At 50.3% G+C, this 19961-nt stretch overlaps 3 protein-coding genes across 3 annotated transcripts; 2 read left to right on the top strand and 1 right to left on the bottom strand.

The window, feature by feature from the left end:
* Positions 1 to 642: 642 nt before the first annotated feature.
* FPOAC1_003169 (uncharacterized protein) lies at positions 643 to 1457 on the bottom strand (the record flags this gene model as incomplete). The annotated part of the gene is made up of 2 exons (XM_044847740.1): positions 643 to 987; positions 1047 to 1457. The coding sequence occupies 2 exons, from the start codon at positions 1455 to 1457 to the stop codon at positions 643 to 645; spliced, it is 756 nt and encodes a 251-aa protein (XP_044713656.1).
* A 2119-nt stretch (positions 1458 to 3576) lies between these two features.
* FPOAC1_003168 (uncharacterized protein) lies at positions 3577 to 4870 on the top strand (the record flags this gene model as incomplete). The annotated part of the gene is made up of 5 exons (XM_044847739.1): positions 3577 to 3747; positions 3803 to 3839; positions 3892 to 4336; positions 4398 to 4462; positions 4509 to 4870. 5 exons carry the CDS (start codon positions 3577 to 3579, stop codon positions 4868 to 4870), a joined length of 1080 nt encoding a protein of 359 aa, XP_044713655.1.
* Positions 4871 to 7206: 2336 nt separating this feature from the next.
* On the top strand, positions 7207 to 19645 carry FPOAC1_003167 (uncharacterized protein; the record flags this gene model as incomplete). The annotated part of the gene is made up of 3 exons (XM_044847738.1): positions 7207 to 7233; positions 7314 to 7392; positions 7458 to 19645. 3 exons carry the CDS (start codon positions 7207 to 7209, stop codon positions 19643 to 19645), a joined length of 12294 nt encoding a protein of 4097 aa, XP_044713654.1.
* Between the last annotated feature and the right edge of the window lie 316 nt (positions 19646 to 19961).

Raw genomic sequence — 19961 nt, 5'->3', positions numbered from 1 at the left:
ATAATCAATCGAATGTCGTTGCATTGAGATCTACGCAGTTCCAGAAATCTACCGATCTCATGGAAGGATTTCCGAGCTATGTACCTCGTTTAGACGTTGCAATGGTGATGCGATGATCCTGATGGTATAGTCGATCAACTGAGACTCTAAGAGTACTGTGTATCTTGCATTGATGAATGCGTTGCGTGCTATCTCCATATCTCTCAAGCTGTTGGTCGCAACATGGTCTGTGTTGAAGTCGATGCGTCTCTATGTAGGGCTGACCACTGGCAGCAGTATGTTTATGATCTAAGATTGAAATGAGAAGCCCAAAATAGTAAACAACAGGGCGCACCAATGTGAGGAACTTAAGGCTGAAAATCCATGCGTTCAATAGAATTCCCACCTTCTCGAACAGCGGACTCGGACTCATTTTATGCAACAAACCTTTGATTCATCACAAGCTACAGACATAAGTACTGTGAGTAGAGTTGAGGAAGACAAAGATGAATTTGAAGCAATGTTCAATAAAGTATCATCAATACCCCAGTGAATGCAGTAGAGGAAACTCACGACTATTCGTCGAAAGACCTAAATTATTAATACCTAATATCCTTGGATTATTTGATTTACTAATACAAAGACGCATTCTCTCTTAAATAACTAGTTGGCAGACTTCTCCAACCCATCCTTGGCGGCGAGTTCAAGTCCCTCAATAGTCTCCTTGGGCAGCGAAAGGAACGGTGAGTGGGAAGCCGCAATATGGAAGCTTCCTGCGTTAGGGCCCAGCATTGAGGCCAAGTTTTGCTGAATTGCCAAAGGGATAGCACGGTCCTCATCGCAGAAAATGAAGAAGCAGGGAACATCGTGCCAGGGCTCATAATCGACGGTATCAACGTACACGCGGCGGGACTGGTGCTTCAAGGCCGCGATAGCTTTGCTCTGAGTCTCGGCTTCCACATCATGGTAGAAGACGTTCTCAGGGGTGTCAGCGTAGACATAGTCGCCCTATCATATGTGTCAATAACGGGTTCCTTTGGGGCTAGAAATTGTAGTTGGCGACCTACCTCGACTCGCATCCATGGCAGATACTGTCCACCAAGAAGTCCCAGAATACTGTTGCCCTTGGGCATAACGAAGGCACTTAAGTAAACAAGCTGAACCACGCCGCCAGTCTTGCCCTCCTGAGCACGCTGCTTATAACCTAATCCCTTTACTGCCTCAGCGCCAACAAGTCCACCGTATGAGTGGACGACAACCATAACCTTCTTGCCCTCCTCGACCAGTCTCTCTACAGCAGCACGAACGGCACCGACGTCCTCGCTCAGTCCCTTGGTAGGTGGCTCAGCGCCAACAGAGGGGTAGTCAACAGCTTCGGTAGACCAGCCGCGGGAGTGAAGATCATTTCGCACGACATCGTAGCAGTCGGCAGTGTGCCAGGCCCCAGGAGCGAAGACAATAGTGGGATTGGTAGACATGGCTTTGTACTGAGAATATTCAATTAAGCTTAATCGTGATGTTAACTATCTAGAACGAATCCAAAGTTTGGAGGAAGTACACGATATAAGAAGCATATCTCATACGGCGTGGTCCCTTTAGGGGTTTGTCCGTCTCCTAGTCCCACTCCGCTGCAGAAGAACGATGTCACTCCGGGGATGGTTTACTTTTGTTTGCACCCTTGACTCTTGAGTGTTCTTCAGAGCCCAAAAGCTGATGAGGCCGTTAGATGGAGTCGTACTAGTCTAGCGGCGTGGGCCAACAAACGCCGTTAGATAGGGCCCGAACGTTAATAGCGTGGTATCAATCCCTACTAGGTTCCGACAGCTGTTACTTCGTCAAATATCAATAAAGAAGAATTCATTGCTGATCACGCTGTGAATAACCGGTAAACAGGCAATTAACTGGATTCCGTATTGGTAGTAGACTGGTACCTAGATTAGGTAGTGTATGTATCTTTGCCAGTTTCTTGATTGTTGTGGCAAAGTTGACCAGTCCTCCTCAAGGCTCTGAGTTTGAGTGTTTCGACTCTATGTCAGTTGAAACTCGATAGGTAGCGTTTGAAGCCTCGGTGTTCTTCTTATCGACTAAACATAGAAACTGGCGTCCTCTTGCAGTTGTCGCCAAGCACTTATTTCCGGATTCACAACTTGGAGGCTGAAAGGTTTTAATTTGCGTTTCTGTAACAAACACCACAACCTTCTAGATACAGAGTACAAAGTGTCCCATCCACTTGGTTCGCAAGGCCATGCCGGGGGCAACAAAATTAAGGGACGCGAGAGACGCCTGTCAAATCTGAAGGGGCCGAGAAACGACCTGAGCTTGTGGGGTGAATTGCGGTATGATGTTGCATTTAACTACGTTAGCCTGAACGAAATGGTGGATTGTCAGGATGTAATATCCGCACTGTTATGTATACAGATACGAAAGAACTACTTACGAGGGATTCTTTTCCATACGTGGACATCAAACATGGGACTACTAACCTCGATAGTGCCAGTTGTTGAAAATCAAAAGGTATTCCTTCAGTTTCTTCATGTATGAGATAGGGGCTCCAATGCAGATGAAGATCCGCGTCCAGCCGTCCGTCGACCAAGATGTTATGAAGATCGAAAAAAGCAAAATTGGGAGGCAATGTGTCCAACTCCTGAGCAATGCATGTCACTAGCAGCCTTTGGGAGCCGCAAGCGGACCGGCTGTGCAGGGTTCTCAATATGTACATATGTAGTCTCAGTAGTCTTGACGATAGCGACTCGACTGAGGAACAATGCACCATGTACCTGGCTAAGGAGCTAGGAACAAGGCTTATTATGCATGTATGTACGCAATCTGGCCCTGGCATTATTATTCAAAGTTCGTACCGTCGTTTGGAAATGCCCCGGTTAATTTTTACCACGTCCAGGATGTTTCGATCGTTCCGCCTTAGCCGTGTTGACCAGGCATAAAATACATTGATATGAAATCGTAGATATCATCGTTCCAACCTACTGGTAAAAAGCTACCTCTACATCTATATGTACATATATCATTCACCCCTGGAACAAGTCAATCATTTACCTGTCAGATTCTGGTGTTGCTTTGACTTCAACATGGCTGGTGGTTCAGTCCAGACTGTAAGGCCGAGACACTGAGGCTTACAATCGTGTGGAATGGTACGACTCCTTGTAGGTCCATAGTGGAAATAACGGTTCCAAGAAGTTCATAAAAAATCGAAACACTGTTTTCCCAAAGAGAGTGTCGCGGGTCACGGAGAAGGAGCCTAGAACCTTGTCTAGTCTTGAAATAATTCGAGATTCCAGCCAAACTGACGCCTGATCTACACAATCTATCCCTTATGTAGCCTCCATGGCCGCCAGCCCTGCTCAACGCGGGTGGTTCTGTTACGAACAGTTTTCTTCATTAGAATAACTAGTCTACTTTATTAGATAGTGTCTGTAGTTTAACATGTCATCCTACGACTAACATTAGTCTACCGAGAGTACAGAGTAACTAAATGCTTAATTACTTTTAACTTGGCCCTTTCTCTCTACGGGACCTAAAAATGGTCCCTCCTTCTTTCAATCTTTATTATTGCCATTTCTTTTCCCATCTTTAGTCGCGATGGTTGGGCTTCATGCGCGTTACGACTTAGAGGCCGACCGCAGCAGCGAGCTCAATACCACGACAACAATTGTACTGATTCTATCGGCTGTCTTTGTCGCCTTGCGCTTCTGGGCCCGATATGTTCGAATTGGCTATGGACTTGATGACTGGTTGACCGTGGTAGCGTTGGTTAGTGCATTTCGCTTCGTGCCAAGATTCATACAACTAACAATAGGTTAACTAGGTCTTGGTCTTTGTCACTGGTGCGCTCAACTATGGCAGTAAGTAAGACATGTTCTCATCTTACAAATGTCTCTAATAATTCATTTATAGTGATTGCCCATGGCCTCGGAAAACACGCCAAACATGTATCATTCGAAGACCAAGCCATCTTCTTCAAGATCCTCCTCGCCTTCGAATGCATCTACGTCACTGCAGTAATGATGGTCAAACTTGCTTTAATGCAGATGTACCTGCGCATCTTTACATCACGCGGCTTCAAATTGGCCTCAGCCATCATCGCTGCTATAGTTGTTGCCTGGTGGATAGCCATCTGCGCTGTGTGCATCTTCCAATGCCGCCCGATCAGAAGGGGCTGGATGCCGTGGCTTACGGAAGGTTCATGCATTGATCTTAAAGCTTCCTTTATCGGGAATGCAATTCCTAACATTGCAACTGATATTGCCATTTTATGTTTGCCAGTGACGCAGATTGTCAAGTTGCAAGTCAACATAGCTCAGAAGCTATCCCTATTGGTCATCTTTCTGCTCGGTGGTTTGTAAGTCTCATTCACTTTTTCTACCTTTCTTATTACAAACAGCTGACCATTCGCCTTTTAGTGTTTTATTCGCTAGTATATACCGATTCACAACCATTATGCAGTTCACAATAGAAGACACTACATGTAGGATTACAAGCTACGTTCAAGTGACCTCGACTGACCTCAATAGGGACCCTTGCCACAGCATGCACCTGGTGTGTCGTCGAAGTGGCCTGTGGAACCATTGCACTCTGTCTCCCGACTCTGAGACCACTCATGCTGAAGATATCTTCACAATTTGAAAGTGCGTCACGTTCCAAGAAGGCGGCCGCAACTCGCAGCAACAGGCCGACTGAACTCGTTACTATCGGTGGAACTGGAAAGACAGACACAAGACAGTTTCAGCGTATAGAGGATGATCGACAGTCCAACGAAAGCGACCTTGAGCTTGGTACTGGCCATGGGAGCCTCCCGCCTTACAACATGAGCGAAAGAGGTTCAGGAGACGAGCTACCACTACACAAAGACAGGAAGGGGAGCTCGAGGATATGATGGCCTTTTGGGGGCATTGTCTGTAACATAGCGAATGTTGGTTTATTACGGGAAATATTCTGTACAAATGTTGGCGATATATATTGCCGAGTTTTGCTTAGATGGCAGGATATCCAGGAGCACATGAAAAAATATGAATGATTAATTTAGAACATATCCAGCGGTAAACTTAGTACCCATCTACCATACTTAAACTTGCATCAGAGGTAGCTTAGTGCTAGACTAGTTGGGCAGTTTGTCAATGCTATGAGGTAGGTACCTAGGTAGGCATAGGGTAAGCGACCCAGTTCGAACTTGCCCGAGCTTGCCATCTTTTGGTTACAGAATCTGCACCTAAACACCCGATGACTACCTAAAAGCTATGAGTTCGATCCCCTACAGTATCGGCAAAATAATATCAAGATCTTTTTTTTGGACTTCTATTCAATCATCAACAGTTCAACTTGCTCTACCTGTAAAGTACCACACAGAATCCTATGATTTAGATGCCATCTTAGTGCTTCTGTCAAGGCAAAACCCGACTTACTAGATCAGAGTCTCGTGCTGGCTGTGGGTCACAGGTCGGCTCTACAGCCCCGAGCATTATTACACCATCAACTCTTGGACGTTATCACAGAGCAAACACCCGTCCGTACCTTTAGACATGCAACTCACATGTCTCCCCCAGATCGCGCGATTGGCTATGCTATGCAGAGTCAACTGCTATGTACAAAACCTCCCATTCAAAGGCAGGTACTATCTATGCATGTATATTGACATTGATTGTCATCATTTGATTACGATCCTACCCCCACCGAGGGGAAACGGCCTACCTACCTAATCTGAGGCCCGAGAGTGCTTCTGATTCTGATTCTGATACATGTACATATCGAGATGCATAATGGGTCGGGCCAGAAGAAGCTTCAGAGGCGAGCCACGTTGCACATCTGGAGCAACTAAACCGCTCAGTTGCAGCTATCCACAACCGATCGACCTGCCGAGTCGTCCAAGATTTTTGAGATATGTCGTCCTCGTCCTCCACCCGGGACGCCCTAGCGAGGCCCGTACCGGGATCCGCCTGCAAGGAGCGGTGTTTGGCGTGGGGATGGCGGGACTAGTTGACTTGGTCAGCCATCGATATTGAAGTCCAAGCCGGATAACTCTGCAGAGAGCGGTGGACCAAGTGCGGTATAATGACCATGTTAGCATGTCTAGCATGGCTTGAGGCTCAATCACCGACATATTGAACAAGTCATTTGGATATTATCGGTCAAGACCTCCCCTCTCTCTCTATCGGTGTCGGTCGTATCGTAACACCCATGATCATGGTCACTACATACCTACCTACGTATATGCGCTTGGTTCAAAATCGCTTAATTGTCATGCTGGCAGCGGGCCGTCTCATGCAGGTCCGTTCATAGGTACCTACAGTACAGTATTGATTTTATTATTACAGTATCAAGTAAGAAAAAAAAGGGTAGGTTTTATTGGGCCGCAATAACTAAAACTAGGCCTCATAGACACTTGGCTCGTCTCGATGATTCAATGCATCATTGTTCAACCTCGTTGATTCTTGATCGCTCGCCCCATTTGGTCAGGCTCGCCTTACTGTACTCTATATGGAACCCAACCTCTACCGCCCCAGCGACGTGGCGCCAGCCAACGTTGGTCCTGCATGGGCCAATTGCGCATAGGCACGATGCAGCACTCGCTATCATCCATGGTTTTTTTGGGCGCCTGTGGCCCATCCCAAGCAGGGGGACTGGGCTTTGTCAGGCCTGCATGCTTTTTTCTTCTCTGTAGGTAGTCTAACTACGTCTCTACCCGCAGACGCAGAGAGGAAAAGAGAAATCGAAACCGGACCGGACCCATACCTGCCATCCAACGTCCGTTCGCCTCAAGAATACCGCTCGTGAATGACCTCTCCGGACCTCCCACCCATTCGCCCGTTATGATCCGAGCCTTGCATCTTGCAAATCAACGTTACTGATCTTACAACCATTCTTCTTCTGTCTTACCGTCCAATAGACTTTTTTATTGGTTTTTTATTTTTATTTGCTGTGCTGTCTGTCGCCCTCTGCAGTACGCCGCATGATACCCCAACCCGACATCTAACATTATACACCCCCAATTGCGACACACACACAGACTATCTGTATACGCTACAATTTTTACGGGTACTTCCCAGGTAGGCAGGTAGGAGGCTTGACATACATGCGGCTTCAGGACCTGGAAGATCTAACACTCGGTGCCCTACTGCAGCTACCCGATTGCCTAACTGGCCTGCTGCAAGAAGAAGAAGCAAGATAATAGACTTGTTCCCCAGGGATTTTTCCTGTTGAGATCCCTTTTTCATAATGTCAGAAGCGGATAAAGAAGAGAAAGTATGAGTTACGGCTACGGCTACAACTATAATTACCCTGTCCCCAGTGGTAGGACACAAATTAATTGGGGCAATGTACAGTTTTCCAATTTCTCAAACATTCAGTATTCACAACCCGAATTTTCAGACGCGGAGGATGATGTTGAGAATCCATATCAAGGTGAGTTGAACTTGATATACTTGATCTTTGTCGTTTATCTTTTGTACTGAGACATATACATATAGGTGGGGATGGGTACTCACAAGGACTCCCAAGGGTGCCAATGGCACCCCCATCACCAACATTATCAAAGAAGGATAAAAAGAAACTGAAGAAGCAGAAAGATAAGGCAGCAGTCGCCGCCGCTGAACAAGCAGCCTTTATGCCACCCCTACCTCTACCCCCATCACAAGAACCTCCAGCACAAGATGAGCCATCAGCAGCCTCATCAAGTAAGAAGAAGAGCAAGAAGAGTAAGAGAAAAGACTCAAAGTCGCTGCCAGAAGCTCCTTCTATACCAATTCCCCCACCTCCAATTGCCGAGGAGAGCAAGGAGCCGGAGAAGGTAGACGAGGAGAAGGAGGCAGAGGCAAAGACTGACGAACCTGAAACGGCCGGAATACAGGACAACGCCGATACCAAGGATCAACCAGCTATGGAGGATAAGGTTGCTGATGAAGAGACACCCACAACAGAGGCGGCTTCCAAGGAGGACGAACCATCCAAAGACACCCAAGACGATGAGACTCACAAGGAGGAGGCACCTGCTGAAGAGCCACCTGTAAAGGTAGATGCAGCTTCAGCCGAGACACCAAATTCTGAGGCGGGAGAGGAGGCCACTCAAGTGGAAGCTTCAGCTCAGAGCGACACAGCCGGAAAAGAGGATGCGTCTCAGGAAGATACCATCAAAGAAGACGAGAAGCCTACAAACGAACCCCCCCCGGCAGAGACACCAGCAGCTGAAGCTCCCACCAGCGAAGAGGTTCCCCCAAAGGACGAAAAGGCAACTGAGCCTGAGGCAGTTGACAATCCGGAAAAGGGTAGTGACGACGACGACGATGAACCTTTAGTGGCAGCTGAACCCAAATCTCCAAGCAAGAGCCAGAAGAAGAAGAAGAAAGAAAAGGAGAAGAAAGAGAAGGAAAAGAAGGAGAAGAAGGAGAAAGAGGAAAAAGACAAGAAGAAAGCAGCTGCAAAGTCTGAGAAACCCCAACATCACAAGTCAAAACACTCACACTCTTCGTCAAAGGAGGTTGGCTCTTCCAAAGACAAAGCCTCTGACCCACCACCTGTTGCTAAGGACAAGCAAGAAGAGGTGACTGCGCTAGCTGAGCCAAAGGCAGAGGAAACTAAAATCTCCGAGCCCGAAACGGAGGCCCAGCCAGTGGAAAAGGCATTGCCGCCTTCAGAACTCTCGAAGGAAGAAGTCCCTTCAGAAGAACCAGCACCTGCTGAGGAGCCAACGCCTACCGAGGAACCGGAGCCTTCAGAAGAACTAAAGTCTGCGGAAGAGTCAAAGTCTGCGGAAGAGTCAAAGCCTACCGAGGAGCCAACGACTGTCGAGGAACTAGCAGAGCCAGTATCTGCTGAAGAATCAAAGTCTGCCGAAAAACCAGAGTCCGCTGAAGAGCCAACGCCTGTCGAAGAATCAACACATGGCGAGGACCCCGAGCCTTCAACAGAGCCAACGTCTACTGAGGAGCCAGCACCTGCTGAAGAACCAAAGCCTACCGAGGAATCAAAAACTGCGGAAGAACCAGTACCCGAGGAGTCAAAGCCTTCAGAAGAGCCGAAGGCTGATGAGCTACCGGAGTCAAAATCTGTGGAAGAGTCAGCGCCTGTAGACGAGACAAAGTCTCCAGAACAGCCAGCACCTGCTGCAGAGCTAACGTCTACTGAGGACCAAAAGCCTGCAGAAGAGCCACAGACTACTGATGAGCCAAAGCCTTCAGAAGATCCAGCACCTGTCGACGAGCCAATAACGCCTGCTGAGGAACCAACAATGGAGGAACCCTCAACAAAGGACGAAAATGCCGCAGAAGAGCCAAAGACTGCGCGTGAAGCCTCAGCAGTGGACAAGTCTGATGAAGCCGAAGCTGAGCCCAAGTCTACAGAGGAGGCGCCACTTCCATCAGAAGCCCCAGCTCCTGCCGAGGAGTTGGATCATGTAGACGAATCCATGGCTGAAGACAAATCAACAGAAGAGCCCTCGCCTTCGCCTGCCGCGGAAGAGGTATCTTCTGAGGCTGTTGAAGTAGAAGATGACGCTAAGACGCCTGAAGCTGCACAAGAACCTGAAGCGGCAGATAATCCCAAGCCTGAGGAAGACAAACCACTGGATACAGGTGAAGTTACCACCTCGGAAGCGCCTTCAGAGCCTGAAAAAGTCACTGGAAGTGAAGCCGCGACTGCTGCAGAGGAGGAAAAATCCCCCGAACACGGCAACGTAAACTCCTCTGACTCAGAGAACAACCCGGAGCTAGCAGACGAAGCCACTGCTACGGTCGAGGTCGATAATGCCTCTGAAGAGACACCTGTCAAGGACACAGAGGGCGAGCCTGAAGACAAACAAGTCGAGAGTGACGAGGCACTGTCGGCGCCAGACGAAGCTTCTTCTTCAGATGACAAGGCTGATAAGAAACCCGCTGAAGCTGAGCTATCTAGCGAGCCAGAGAAGACAGAATCCAGCAACAAGAACGACGCACAGGCGACGACACCTTCAGAAGATAACAAGGACGAGAAGCCAGCTGTTTCTACCGACAGCAAAGAGTCTTCTCCTGGAGAAGAAGCCGAGAAGGGCGACGACACTATCGCTGCTCCATCTAAAAAGGATAATGCTGAAGACGCAGACGATGTACCGGACGAGAAGGAGGCGCCAACTCCTGATGTTGTACATTCAGAGGCGGACAAGGCGGCTGGCGACGAGACCGTCGACGAACAGGTGCCGGCAGCAGAACCTCCCAAGGAAGAGGCTCCCAAGGAAGAGGCTCCCAAGGAAGAGGCTCCCAAGGAAGAGGCTCCCAAGGAAGAGGCTCCCAAGGAAGAGGCTCCCAAGGAAGAGGCTCCCAAGGAAGAGGCTCCCAAGGAAGAGGCTTCCCCCACGGACGTCACCCAAGCAGAAGATACAGCCGTTTCAACTTCAAAGAAAAACAAGAAGAAAAAGAAGAAGAAGGGCAGCAAGAGTAGTATTGAGATACCAGTCACAACTGAGCCAACAGTTGCCCCTCCTGATGAAGCAGCAGCCAGAGTCACGACTGAGCCTACTGTCGAGCCTACTGTCGAGCCTACTGTCGAGCCTACTGTCGAGCCTACTGTCGAGCCTACTGTCGAGCCTACTGTCGAGCCTACTGTCGAGCCTACTGTCGAGCCTACTGTCGAGCCTACTGTCGAGCCTACTGTCGAGCCTACTGTCGAGCCAGAAGCTCCTGTTGAGTCTGTTGTCAAGCCTGAAGTTTCTGAAGAGGCCTCCCCTGATGAATCAACTTCTGAGCCTAAGACTTCTACCGAGACCAAGACTGATAACTCGGCTACAGAATCGGCTACCGACCCCGAAACTGCTGAAAAGGTTCTCCCCAACGAATCAACTCCGGAGTCGGAGCCCGAGGCTACTGCTGATCCTGAAGCTCTCTCCGATAAGCCTACTTCCGAATCCACTACTGAGCCTGAAGTAGTCGAGAAGACCACCGTTGAACCAGATTCTGAGCCAGAAGCTGCCCTGTCTGAATCTGATAACCCCGTTGCTGAACCCACCGCTGAGCCCGAAGTTACAGAAAAGGCTGTCGTAGACGAGCCAGCTCCAGAGTCCAAGATTGAGACTGTTGCTGAGGTTAAAACCCCTATCGACCCTGAGACTGCTTTGGATAAGCCTTTTACCGAGCCTGAGGTTACCGAAAAGGCCGTTGAGCCGGTTTCTGATCCTGAAGTTGTTGAGAAGGCCGCCTCCGACGAGCCACCTTCCGCGCCCGAGACTGCATCTGAACAGCTAGCAACTGAGCCTGCTGCTGAGCCTGCTGCTGAGCCTGCTACTGAGCCTGCTACTGAGCCTGCTACTGAACCTGCTGCCGATGCCGATGTCGAGGCAGACTCTGCTAAGCAAGCTTCTGGACCAGCCCTTGATGAGTCTTCTACGGAACTCAAGCCAGCTGCCGAGAGCACTGCCTTCAAGGAACCGCCTTCCGCGACCGAGACTGGGTCTGATCAGCCAGTCGCTGAGCCTGCCTCTGACTCTGCCCCTAAGTCTGAACCAGCTCCTGAGTCTGGACCTTCTACAAAGTCCGAAGTTACTGCTGAATTAGTAGAAGAGACCGCCGAGGCTGTCGCTAAGTCAGAAATCGACGCGGAACCTGAACAAGTGGTTGCGCGTAAAGATGATTCTTCTGAAGACGAGGACTCATCCGAGGCCGAGTCGGATGTCGAGCCAGATAATGCCGTGCCTGTGGAGGTTGTCAACAACAAAGACATCGTGGATTCAGACACCGAGAGCCTAGAAGGCAAGCCGGCTAAACTTGCTACAAGTGCTGATAGTGAAGTGGATTCCGCCAAACCATCTGCAGAAGAAATGCCAAAAGAAGTCGAGGAGGAGCCGTCACCATTGGAAAAGAAGGGCGACTCTCAGGAGGCCCTGGCTGAGACCGAAGCACCCATATCGGCCACTGAGCCCGAAAAGAATGATGTCGAGATTTTGAAACCAAGAGCTGCAGCAAACGAAGATAAAGACAGTGCTGCTGTGGCAAACCTGAGCGAGTCAGAAGCAACATCTGAAAGTGAAGAAGATGAAGAGCAGGATTCCGATTCTGAACACCTACCAGAAGAAAGCGACAAAGCCACAGACACGTCCCCTGTTACGATTGTAGAAAAAGAACCAGCTCTTGCAGAGAAAGATGTACTAGACTCGGCGAAAGAAGATGACTCTGAGTCCCCAATCACAGAACCTTCTGATGATAAGAAGGACGAGCCTTCGCCCCCTGAGATTTTCGCAGAGAAAGTCGATGCATCTGCTGCTCCTGCCAACGAAGAAACAGCCGAGATGTTGCCCACAAAATTAGCAGATGATACTGAAGCAGAGGAGTCGGTCGACGATCCTGTTGATGAGAAGGAGCCAGAATCCGCAGCAGAAAAGTCTGATGCATCTCAGGCGAAGCCAGAGTCTACTGCTAAAGAAGGAACAACAGCAGGGATTGATACCGCTGAGGGCGATACTTCAGATGATTCTGCTTCCGAGGACAGTGATGAAGACGATACTGTTGTGTCTACCGCAGACAAAGCCGTCGATGCAGAATCATCGCCAATGTCTGCCAAGCCAGAAGATGATTCACCATTAGATGACAAGGCCTCACACACTCCTGATGTTTCGGATACCGATGCGGCGAACACTCAAGTCAACAGCGAAAATAGCAAGGATCCGGGCGCCGAAGCAGAGGTTGCTGTACAGGAACCACTCGATGAGGCTGTGCAAGATAAATCTGTGCTCGACAACGAAGTGTCTAATGAGCCTGAAAGCAAAGATGAACCTTCACCCCACACCGATGCTGAGGAAACTCAAGAGCCAGTAGCTTCTGGAGCAGATGAAGACAAACCGGAAGAAAGTCCACTCGCTTCTACGAAAGAAACGGAAGAGCTAGTCGAACCTGTCGCTGAGGAGGAAGCCAAGCAGCCAATTGACGAGGCGACAGGACAGGATGAGAAACCCGAAATTGAATTGCCGCCTTCGGACTGTAAGCCGGCTGACGATGAGCTTACTTCGGACAACAAGGACTTGGATGCAACACAGTCTACACAGCAGGCAGCCGAAGATACTGGATCATCCGATGAGGATCCCGCAGATGAAGTCCCCGTAGTTGACGACAAGCAGGAGACACCGGGTGGCTCTGTACCGAGCAAGCCAGAGGAAGTTGAAGACACGACCTCGGAGGAGAAGCCAGTTGCCGAAACACCTGTAGATACCGAAAACATACATGATGCAGCTGAAACTTCTGAAGAGAAGCCGGCAGCGCTAGAAGCCACGACCTTGGCTAGCGAGAAACCAGAGGAAACGCCTGCAACGGGTGTCGATTCAGGAGAAAGCGAAGCACCAGATGCCACACCCGACGATACAGCTGAAGTTGACGACAAACCACAAGGCGCAACTCAGCCCGATGGCGTGGCAGAACAAACAGTGACCGGGCTTTCTGATAGGGAAATGGATGCACCCGCTCCTACATCTGAAGATAGCGAAGCCAAGGAGTCGGACAAGACTGCTGAACAAGAGCCAGCTACAGAGTCGCTAGCGACGGACGAGAAACCAGAGGAAACAACTCAAGCATCTGATGATGAGCCAGAGCCATTGGCGGCCGCTAGCGATGAGCCAAAGGAAACAGATGCCCCTGAGGTTCAGCCAGCAGAGGGGCATACGGTAGCTGGTGATAGTCCGAAGGAACCTGAGGTCACTGAAACTGAACCAGTTGTGGAGGTTCCCGCGCAAGATAAAGAGCCAGAAGCAGAGGCAGAGATCGAACCCGTGAAAGATGCATCGGTGTCCGAAGAGAAACAGGGCGAGGAAGAACAGACGGGTCCAGCTCAAGAAGAGCCAGAGGAAGGCCCCGCACCAGCTGACAATACGCCAGAGGAAGAAGACAAACCTGTCGAAGAAGAGCATACCGAAGCTTCTGCAACTTCTGATGACAAGGCAGGCGACGATGCCAAGCCAGCAGAAGAACCACCAGCATCCGCACCTGTAGCCGAAGACGAGCTCAATCAGCCACTGCCCACTGCCCAGGAAGAATCTAAGGAGATCTCTACGGCTGACGAAGTTACGGAAGAGACCCCAGCAGTAGAACCTGTGCCTGCGTCTGAAGAGCCCCCGGCCGGTGACACAGTCTCTACTGACGACAAAGCAGTCGATGATTCCAAAAACGCCGAGGAAGCGGCGACACCAGCAGTACAGGAGCCTTGTCAACCAGAAGGAGAGGGTGAAGCAAGACTTGCTGAAGAAGCACCAGCTCCGGAGCCCGAGGATACCAAAGTCGAACCTATTGATGACTCTGCTGATGTACCTCCTGCCAAGGCGGAAAAGAAAGAAGACGAACCAGTCAAAGCCGCCACCAAGGAAGATACGAGGGCGAAAGAAGATGAAGAGAGTAAGGACACTCTCGGACCAATTCCAAGGACCAAGAGGCCAATTAAAAAAGGTGAGGAAAATGGTTCATTACAAAATACCCCTTTTGATTTTGCACAAAACTATGGAAATTCTACGGAATTAAATGGAGAGATGGATCACGGCGCTTTGGAGTTGCTTCCAGACGATACCCAGGAATTTCCAGAAAGACAACGCTACGAACTCAAGAGCCGGTCGTCAACGACTGAAGCGCCGGGTGACCAGAATAACCAGACTGCCACAGGAATCGCGATGCCATTAGCGGTGGACGAGGACCCACAAGATCGAGTCTTGAATAAGACTCTGGATCTTGATCACCAGGATGGCGATCTGGTTGAGAGGCACCCAGCCACCAGCAACGCTAGAGAGCCCACACCTGGCACTCCACACGAGCAGGGTACTTCAGACCAATCGGAAGACGCTGTCAAGGAAATTGACCCTGTAAATGTCAACTCGATTGCTACCGCGACTCCCCAGCCTCTGCAGCCCGAGACTGAGACACTTACCAAAGAAACAAACTCAGAGCCATCTTACAATACTCATGATGGCAATGAGAAGTCTGGGAGAATGGATTCATATTTTCCAGTCACAATTGCTCGCAGCGCATCATCAGCATCAGCTTCGGTAGTTTCTGATCAAGATTCAGAAATTTCAGTGTCTTCGCGTACAGCGGCCGAAAAGTCTCAAATACATCGTCTCGATAGCAAAGACAGTATCGGCCATGTCGAACCAGACGTGAACAACTCACCATCAGGGTTATTACAACCTACTGATACACTGGACCTTACTCATCAGCCCAAAATTCTGGAAACCGACTTTGGCCATGTACTACATACATCCCGAGAACTACCTCAGGAGTCTGAGGTGAGCGTTGCAGAACCCGACGAGCAAGACTCAGACTCTGATTTATCGGAGAATGAATCCATCGAGGATGACAAGTCAGAATTGGAGGAGCCACTCGCGATCCATAACCGAATCCCGGAGCAGCCACAGGTGACTGAGTCAGCTGAAAATCGAGAAGACGACACAGTCCCACCAGATGCCCCTAAATATGACGGGCTTGGTTCAAAAACAGAAACAGCCATTGAAAGACAGGCGAGTGACGCTGCATCCGATGTTAGCTCGCTAGATGAGTCTGAAGACGACGACCATGAAGCGCCCAGGTCTATCGATGGACGATCCTCACCTGTACCCGCCAGTTCCGTCGATATTAATCACAAGGATTCTCGCCAAGACGTCGACTCAGATGACGATACAGACGATAACGCCAGCAATGCTGAACAACAGGGTACTACTTCTCGACGCTCCTCAATTGATCGGTCATCTGACCCTGTTACGAAGCGGGACCTCGAAGTTCAGGGCGACGACGTTTCTTATGAACCACGTGAACCGGCTTTGGGGCAAGATGAAACCGTTGGCGAGACTATGGCACTTAAAGACAACGATACCGACTCTGAAGGCGATTCTGACGATGGCGATTCTGACGATTCTGATGATGGTTCTGAAGCTTCTGAAGCCGAGAAATCTGAAGTTAGCAATGGATTTGAGCAAACAAGAGATCCTATTGAAGAACGTGGCTTGAGTCTGGAGCTGGACGGATCTGCTCTCGCCGTCGATCATAGTCCATCAGTCGATGCCGCATCGGCCGCTGCTAAAGAGGACGATGATTCCACGACAGATGAAGATGACAATGAAGACGACGAAGATGACAATGAAGATCCCAAACATGCTCTACCCGGTCATGAGCGTCTGGACCCTGACATGGTTTTGGGTGGCTCTCAAGTCGGAACAATCGAGGCAGATCTTGCTGGAGATGATGACGAGGATGATGATGAGTCCGATGTAGACCAAAGAAGTCAAATTATTGACAGAGGTCATTCGCCCGCACCGGAAGCAACTCTCGTTTCAAAATCAACAGTTGCCGAGCATCAATCTCAATCCGGCGATGAAGCTCCACTTGAGTCTCTCGCACAAGCTTCACCGGATGCACATCAAACAAAGCCCTCGGAATCATTGGATCATGTTGCACTCGAAGCTGAGGAACCAGATCTTTCCGACTCTGCTTCCTCGGTGTCCACAGAACCAGACACAATAGGGAAAGAGGTTCCAGATCACCAGTCTCGCTCGCATTCCCCCAACCCTGATCTTCTGCACTCTACACCCGAGGATATTCTCCTGGAACCTTCAGCTTCTGCCCAAGATGAAACCACTACGAAACCCGATGAGCCTGCTGCTATACCCAGATCTCCATCACCTGAGTCAGCAGTTGAAAAGCAGCCCAACAAGCTTCCAGTTCCCGATACATTGCAGGAGCTCTCCGAGGCAGACACCGAGTCCGAAGACGAGAAGGAGAATGTACCCCAGGCGCGAGATTCTTCTTCGCATTCGGTCGTCCTCAATCAAGGAAACGATTCGGATTCTGATGCTGATGACGAGTCTGAACACGATGAGCCAACTTCTTCTGTACTGCCGGAGATCCTGACAACTGATGCCAAACTTTCCTCTGAAAGACTGACAACGTCTGCTGGTGCCGCTCGGAACCTTGCGGCCCTGAATGATGATGGACCTTTGCAAACCGAGTTGGAAGACCGAGATTCAGAAGTGTCCGACTCTGAGGTGGATGCAGAGAGCGAACATATCGCCAGCATCACCAAAGACGATATGGACCAGAAACTCCCCGCGGGAACCGTAACCGATGATGACAGTGACGACGATATCCATGTTTCTAGGGATATCTCCCCTATCGGCATTGACAGGATCGGTGCACCGCGTAACCTTGGGCAAGTCACTCAAGTTCCGGGGTCGATCGAGGACACCTCTGAGGAAAGTCAAACAATGCATGAAGAGAAGGGCGAAGGACCGTCAGATGTCCAACTTCCCGACACGTCCTCAGAGGCAACCAGAGCCATTGGGAACGAGGTGCATGTTGTCGATGAATGGCAGCCCCAGCAGGAAGCGCTCGATAATAGGCTCTTTGAGGTCAAGACTCCAGACACAGATGACACTCAGCTTTCAGAGCCAAAGCCTGCTCAAGCGGCTGAGGTGAAGTCTGTGGGGCTTAACCGGCCTGAAAATGTGGCCGTCAAGGTTGTCGATATCCCTTCCCGTGATAAAGGCAAGGCGGTTGCTGCTATGCCGGAGACCCCAAAGCGATCTGGTTCTAAATCACGTACCCGTTCTTCATCCCGCAATGAGCCTCCTCGGACATTCTTGACCCAACAGCAACGACCGCGAAGATCATTAAGAGTTCGTCCTGTGACAGAAGTCTACACCAAGGACCCCATCTTCGTCCCTGCTGTGAGCCGGCCGGCCGACGCAAAACCTACACAACGACTTCAGCCACCGCGTACTGAAAGTGAGCCAGTCCAAGTTCCAGCACGTCCCCTGCTCGGTCGGCCTCCGTTGGAGACACAGGGTGAATCCTCAAGAACTGCAGCGCAGACAGAGGTCGTCGCCAGGCCCAGTTCTTTCCAGGCCGACGGCGAGTTATCTAGAGCTCCTTTGAAACACGACCTCAGGCACCCAACGGTCACTGTTGATGAGGGACTCCGAGATGCCGCATCCCGGGCGCCCATTCCGGCTGGTTCAACTACAGAGTCTGAAGTCCAAAGACCACCCAGTCCCGGCATCGTGATTCCTGATGCAGAGATGATTGATCTACAGCGGTCTCGCACATTGAGGCGAACCCGGAAGAAGTCGATTCGGCAGGCTGAGGATACACTGGCTGCAGCTGTAGTCATTTATGCCACCGCTGAGGCACTGAGTCCTCCCGGTAGCCCATCGCCTTTCGATTACTTCAGGGACAGAGATGTACCTAATCTGGAACATCAGATGAATACAGAACATAATGACTACAACTTCCCAGTCGTTTCTACACCACGGGGAAGCTTTGAGGATGAACTCGATGAGTTTCACAAGTCTAATGCTGACTTGTTTGCAGACGATAGGAGCAGAGAATCTGACTCGTCGCGCAGCGATAGAGACAGAGATAGACACCGCAGGCGCCGGCACTCGCATGCGTCACAACGTTCTGACGGCAGCCGCGGTGAAGAAGAACGAGAGCGAAGACATCGCACCGATGAAGAGAGGCGAGCTCATCGATCTCGAGACGAAGATGAGAGCCGCCGTCGCCGACATTCCTATCGCGATGAAGAATCTCGACATCGTCGTCACCGTGACGAAGAAATACCACCTCGTGACTCGCGTGGCGATGCCGATGCCAAGTCTAGAAGTTCTCGTGGATCTGAAGAATCGAAAATCAAGGGCTATCGTCGCGACGAAGATTTGCAACCACGCGAATCCCGCAAGGTCGAAGAGCCTGCTTCACGTAACCTCCCTCAAGAAGACGAGGGCCGGGATCGCAGAAGGCGATCTTCTCATACTCACCGTCGTCATCGTGCCGACACGGCTGAGTCAGGACTGCCCGACACGTCTCCCAGAACACCCAGACGAGACAGTGGTTTCTCTGCCGATAATAATTCTGGCAGTTCCGGCAGTGGCAGCAAACGTCGAACGGCAGATGAGCAGGCCACCCACGATAGACGCAAAGCAGAAAGGTTAGAACGACGAAAGCGAGAAGAAAATGACCGAAGACGCGAGCCCTCACGCTACCGCGAGTCACGACAAGAAGAAAAGGATAAAGAGAGGGAGAGGGAAAGGCGAAGCAAGGGTAAAGAGCCCGCACGTGAGCCAGAACCTGAACGTGAACCATTCCCAGAGCTAGAGCCACAGCCAGAGCCCGAGGGAGAACGACACCGCCGATCACGTCGACAAAGCCATTCCGGTAGGCCTCGGCACGAAGAGCACAGGGAGCGCACACGCGAAGAATCAGTTTCGCCTGACAAGAAGTTGTTTACCGCCAAGAACTCTGAACGTGTCTTGGATGCTACTCCTCCACCTCGTGAGGAGGTTCTTGTTGCAGAGCCAGTCAGAGAACGCACGAGAGATGTCCCGCCAGAGGACTCCCCTAAACGTTCCTCGACACGACATAGACGTAGTACTCATCCTTCCGCCGAAGAGTCACGTCCTCGATCATCACGCCGTACACGTGATGACCCTGCCCCTGCCCCTGCCCCTGAACCACCGCGAGAGAAGGACAGGGACCGAGAGAGGACGAGAGATAAGGAGAGAACAAGAGAGGGAGAAAAAGAGCCCCGGCCTGTCAAGCATGTCAGAATGGACACGGAGGACACTCGCCGCAAAGCGCGACACGAAGAGCGACGCAGGGCACAAACAAGGGAGGACGACAGGAAGCCATCGGGCATCAAGGGTGCGTTCAAGAAACTTTTCAGCAAGTCTTGAACGCGAGGGAAATAATCAGAGGACGGATTGCCCTTGATTGGTTTTGTGTATTGATAAGACGTGCTAATGTGTACCTGTAACGATAAGGAGGGGATTTGGGTTTGTTGACATGATGATTTTATTCCGATATTATGACCGACATGTTGTTTTATGCCACAATTGCCATATAGATTGACGACAATTGACGATTTCCTCGGACGAACATGCTTTCCGCCTCGGTTTTATCTTTGTGAAGTTTTTGAGGCTTGTGTAAAGACTCTGCCTCCCTGGTTTGCTATTGGGTTTTTGGTGTCATGCGAACATATTGGTCCCAGCA

This window comes from Fusarium poae, chromosome 1, assembly GCF_019609905.1.
Source record: "Fusarium poae strain DAOMC 252244 chromosome 1, whole genome shotgun sequence".
NCBI classification, from domain to species: Eukaryota; Fungi; Ascomycota; class Sordariomycetes; order Hypocreales; family Nectriaceae; genus Fusarium; species Fusarium poae.
Note: the sequence above shows the minus strand (reverse complement) of the source record. Positions and strands in the feature narration are given on the sequence as shown.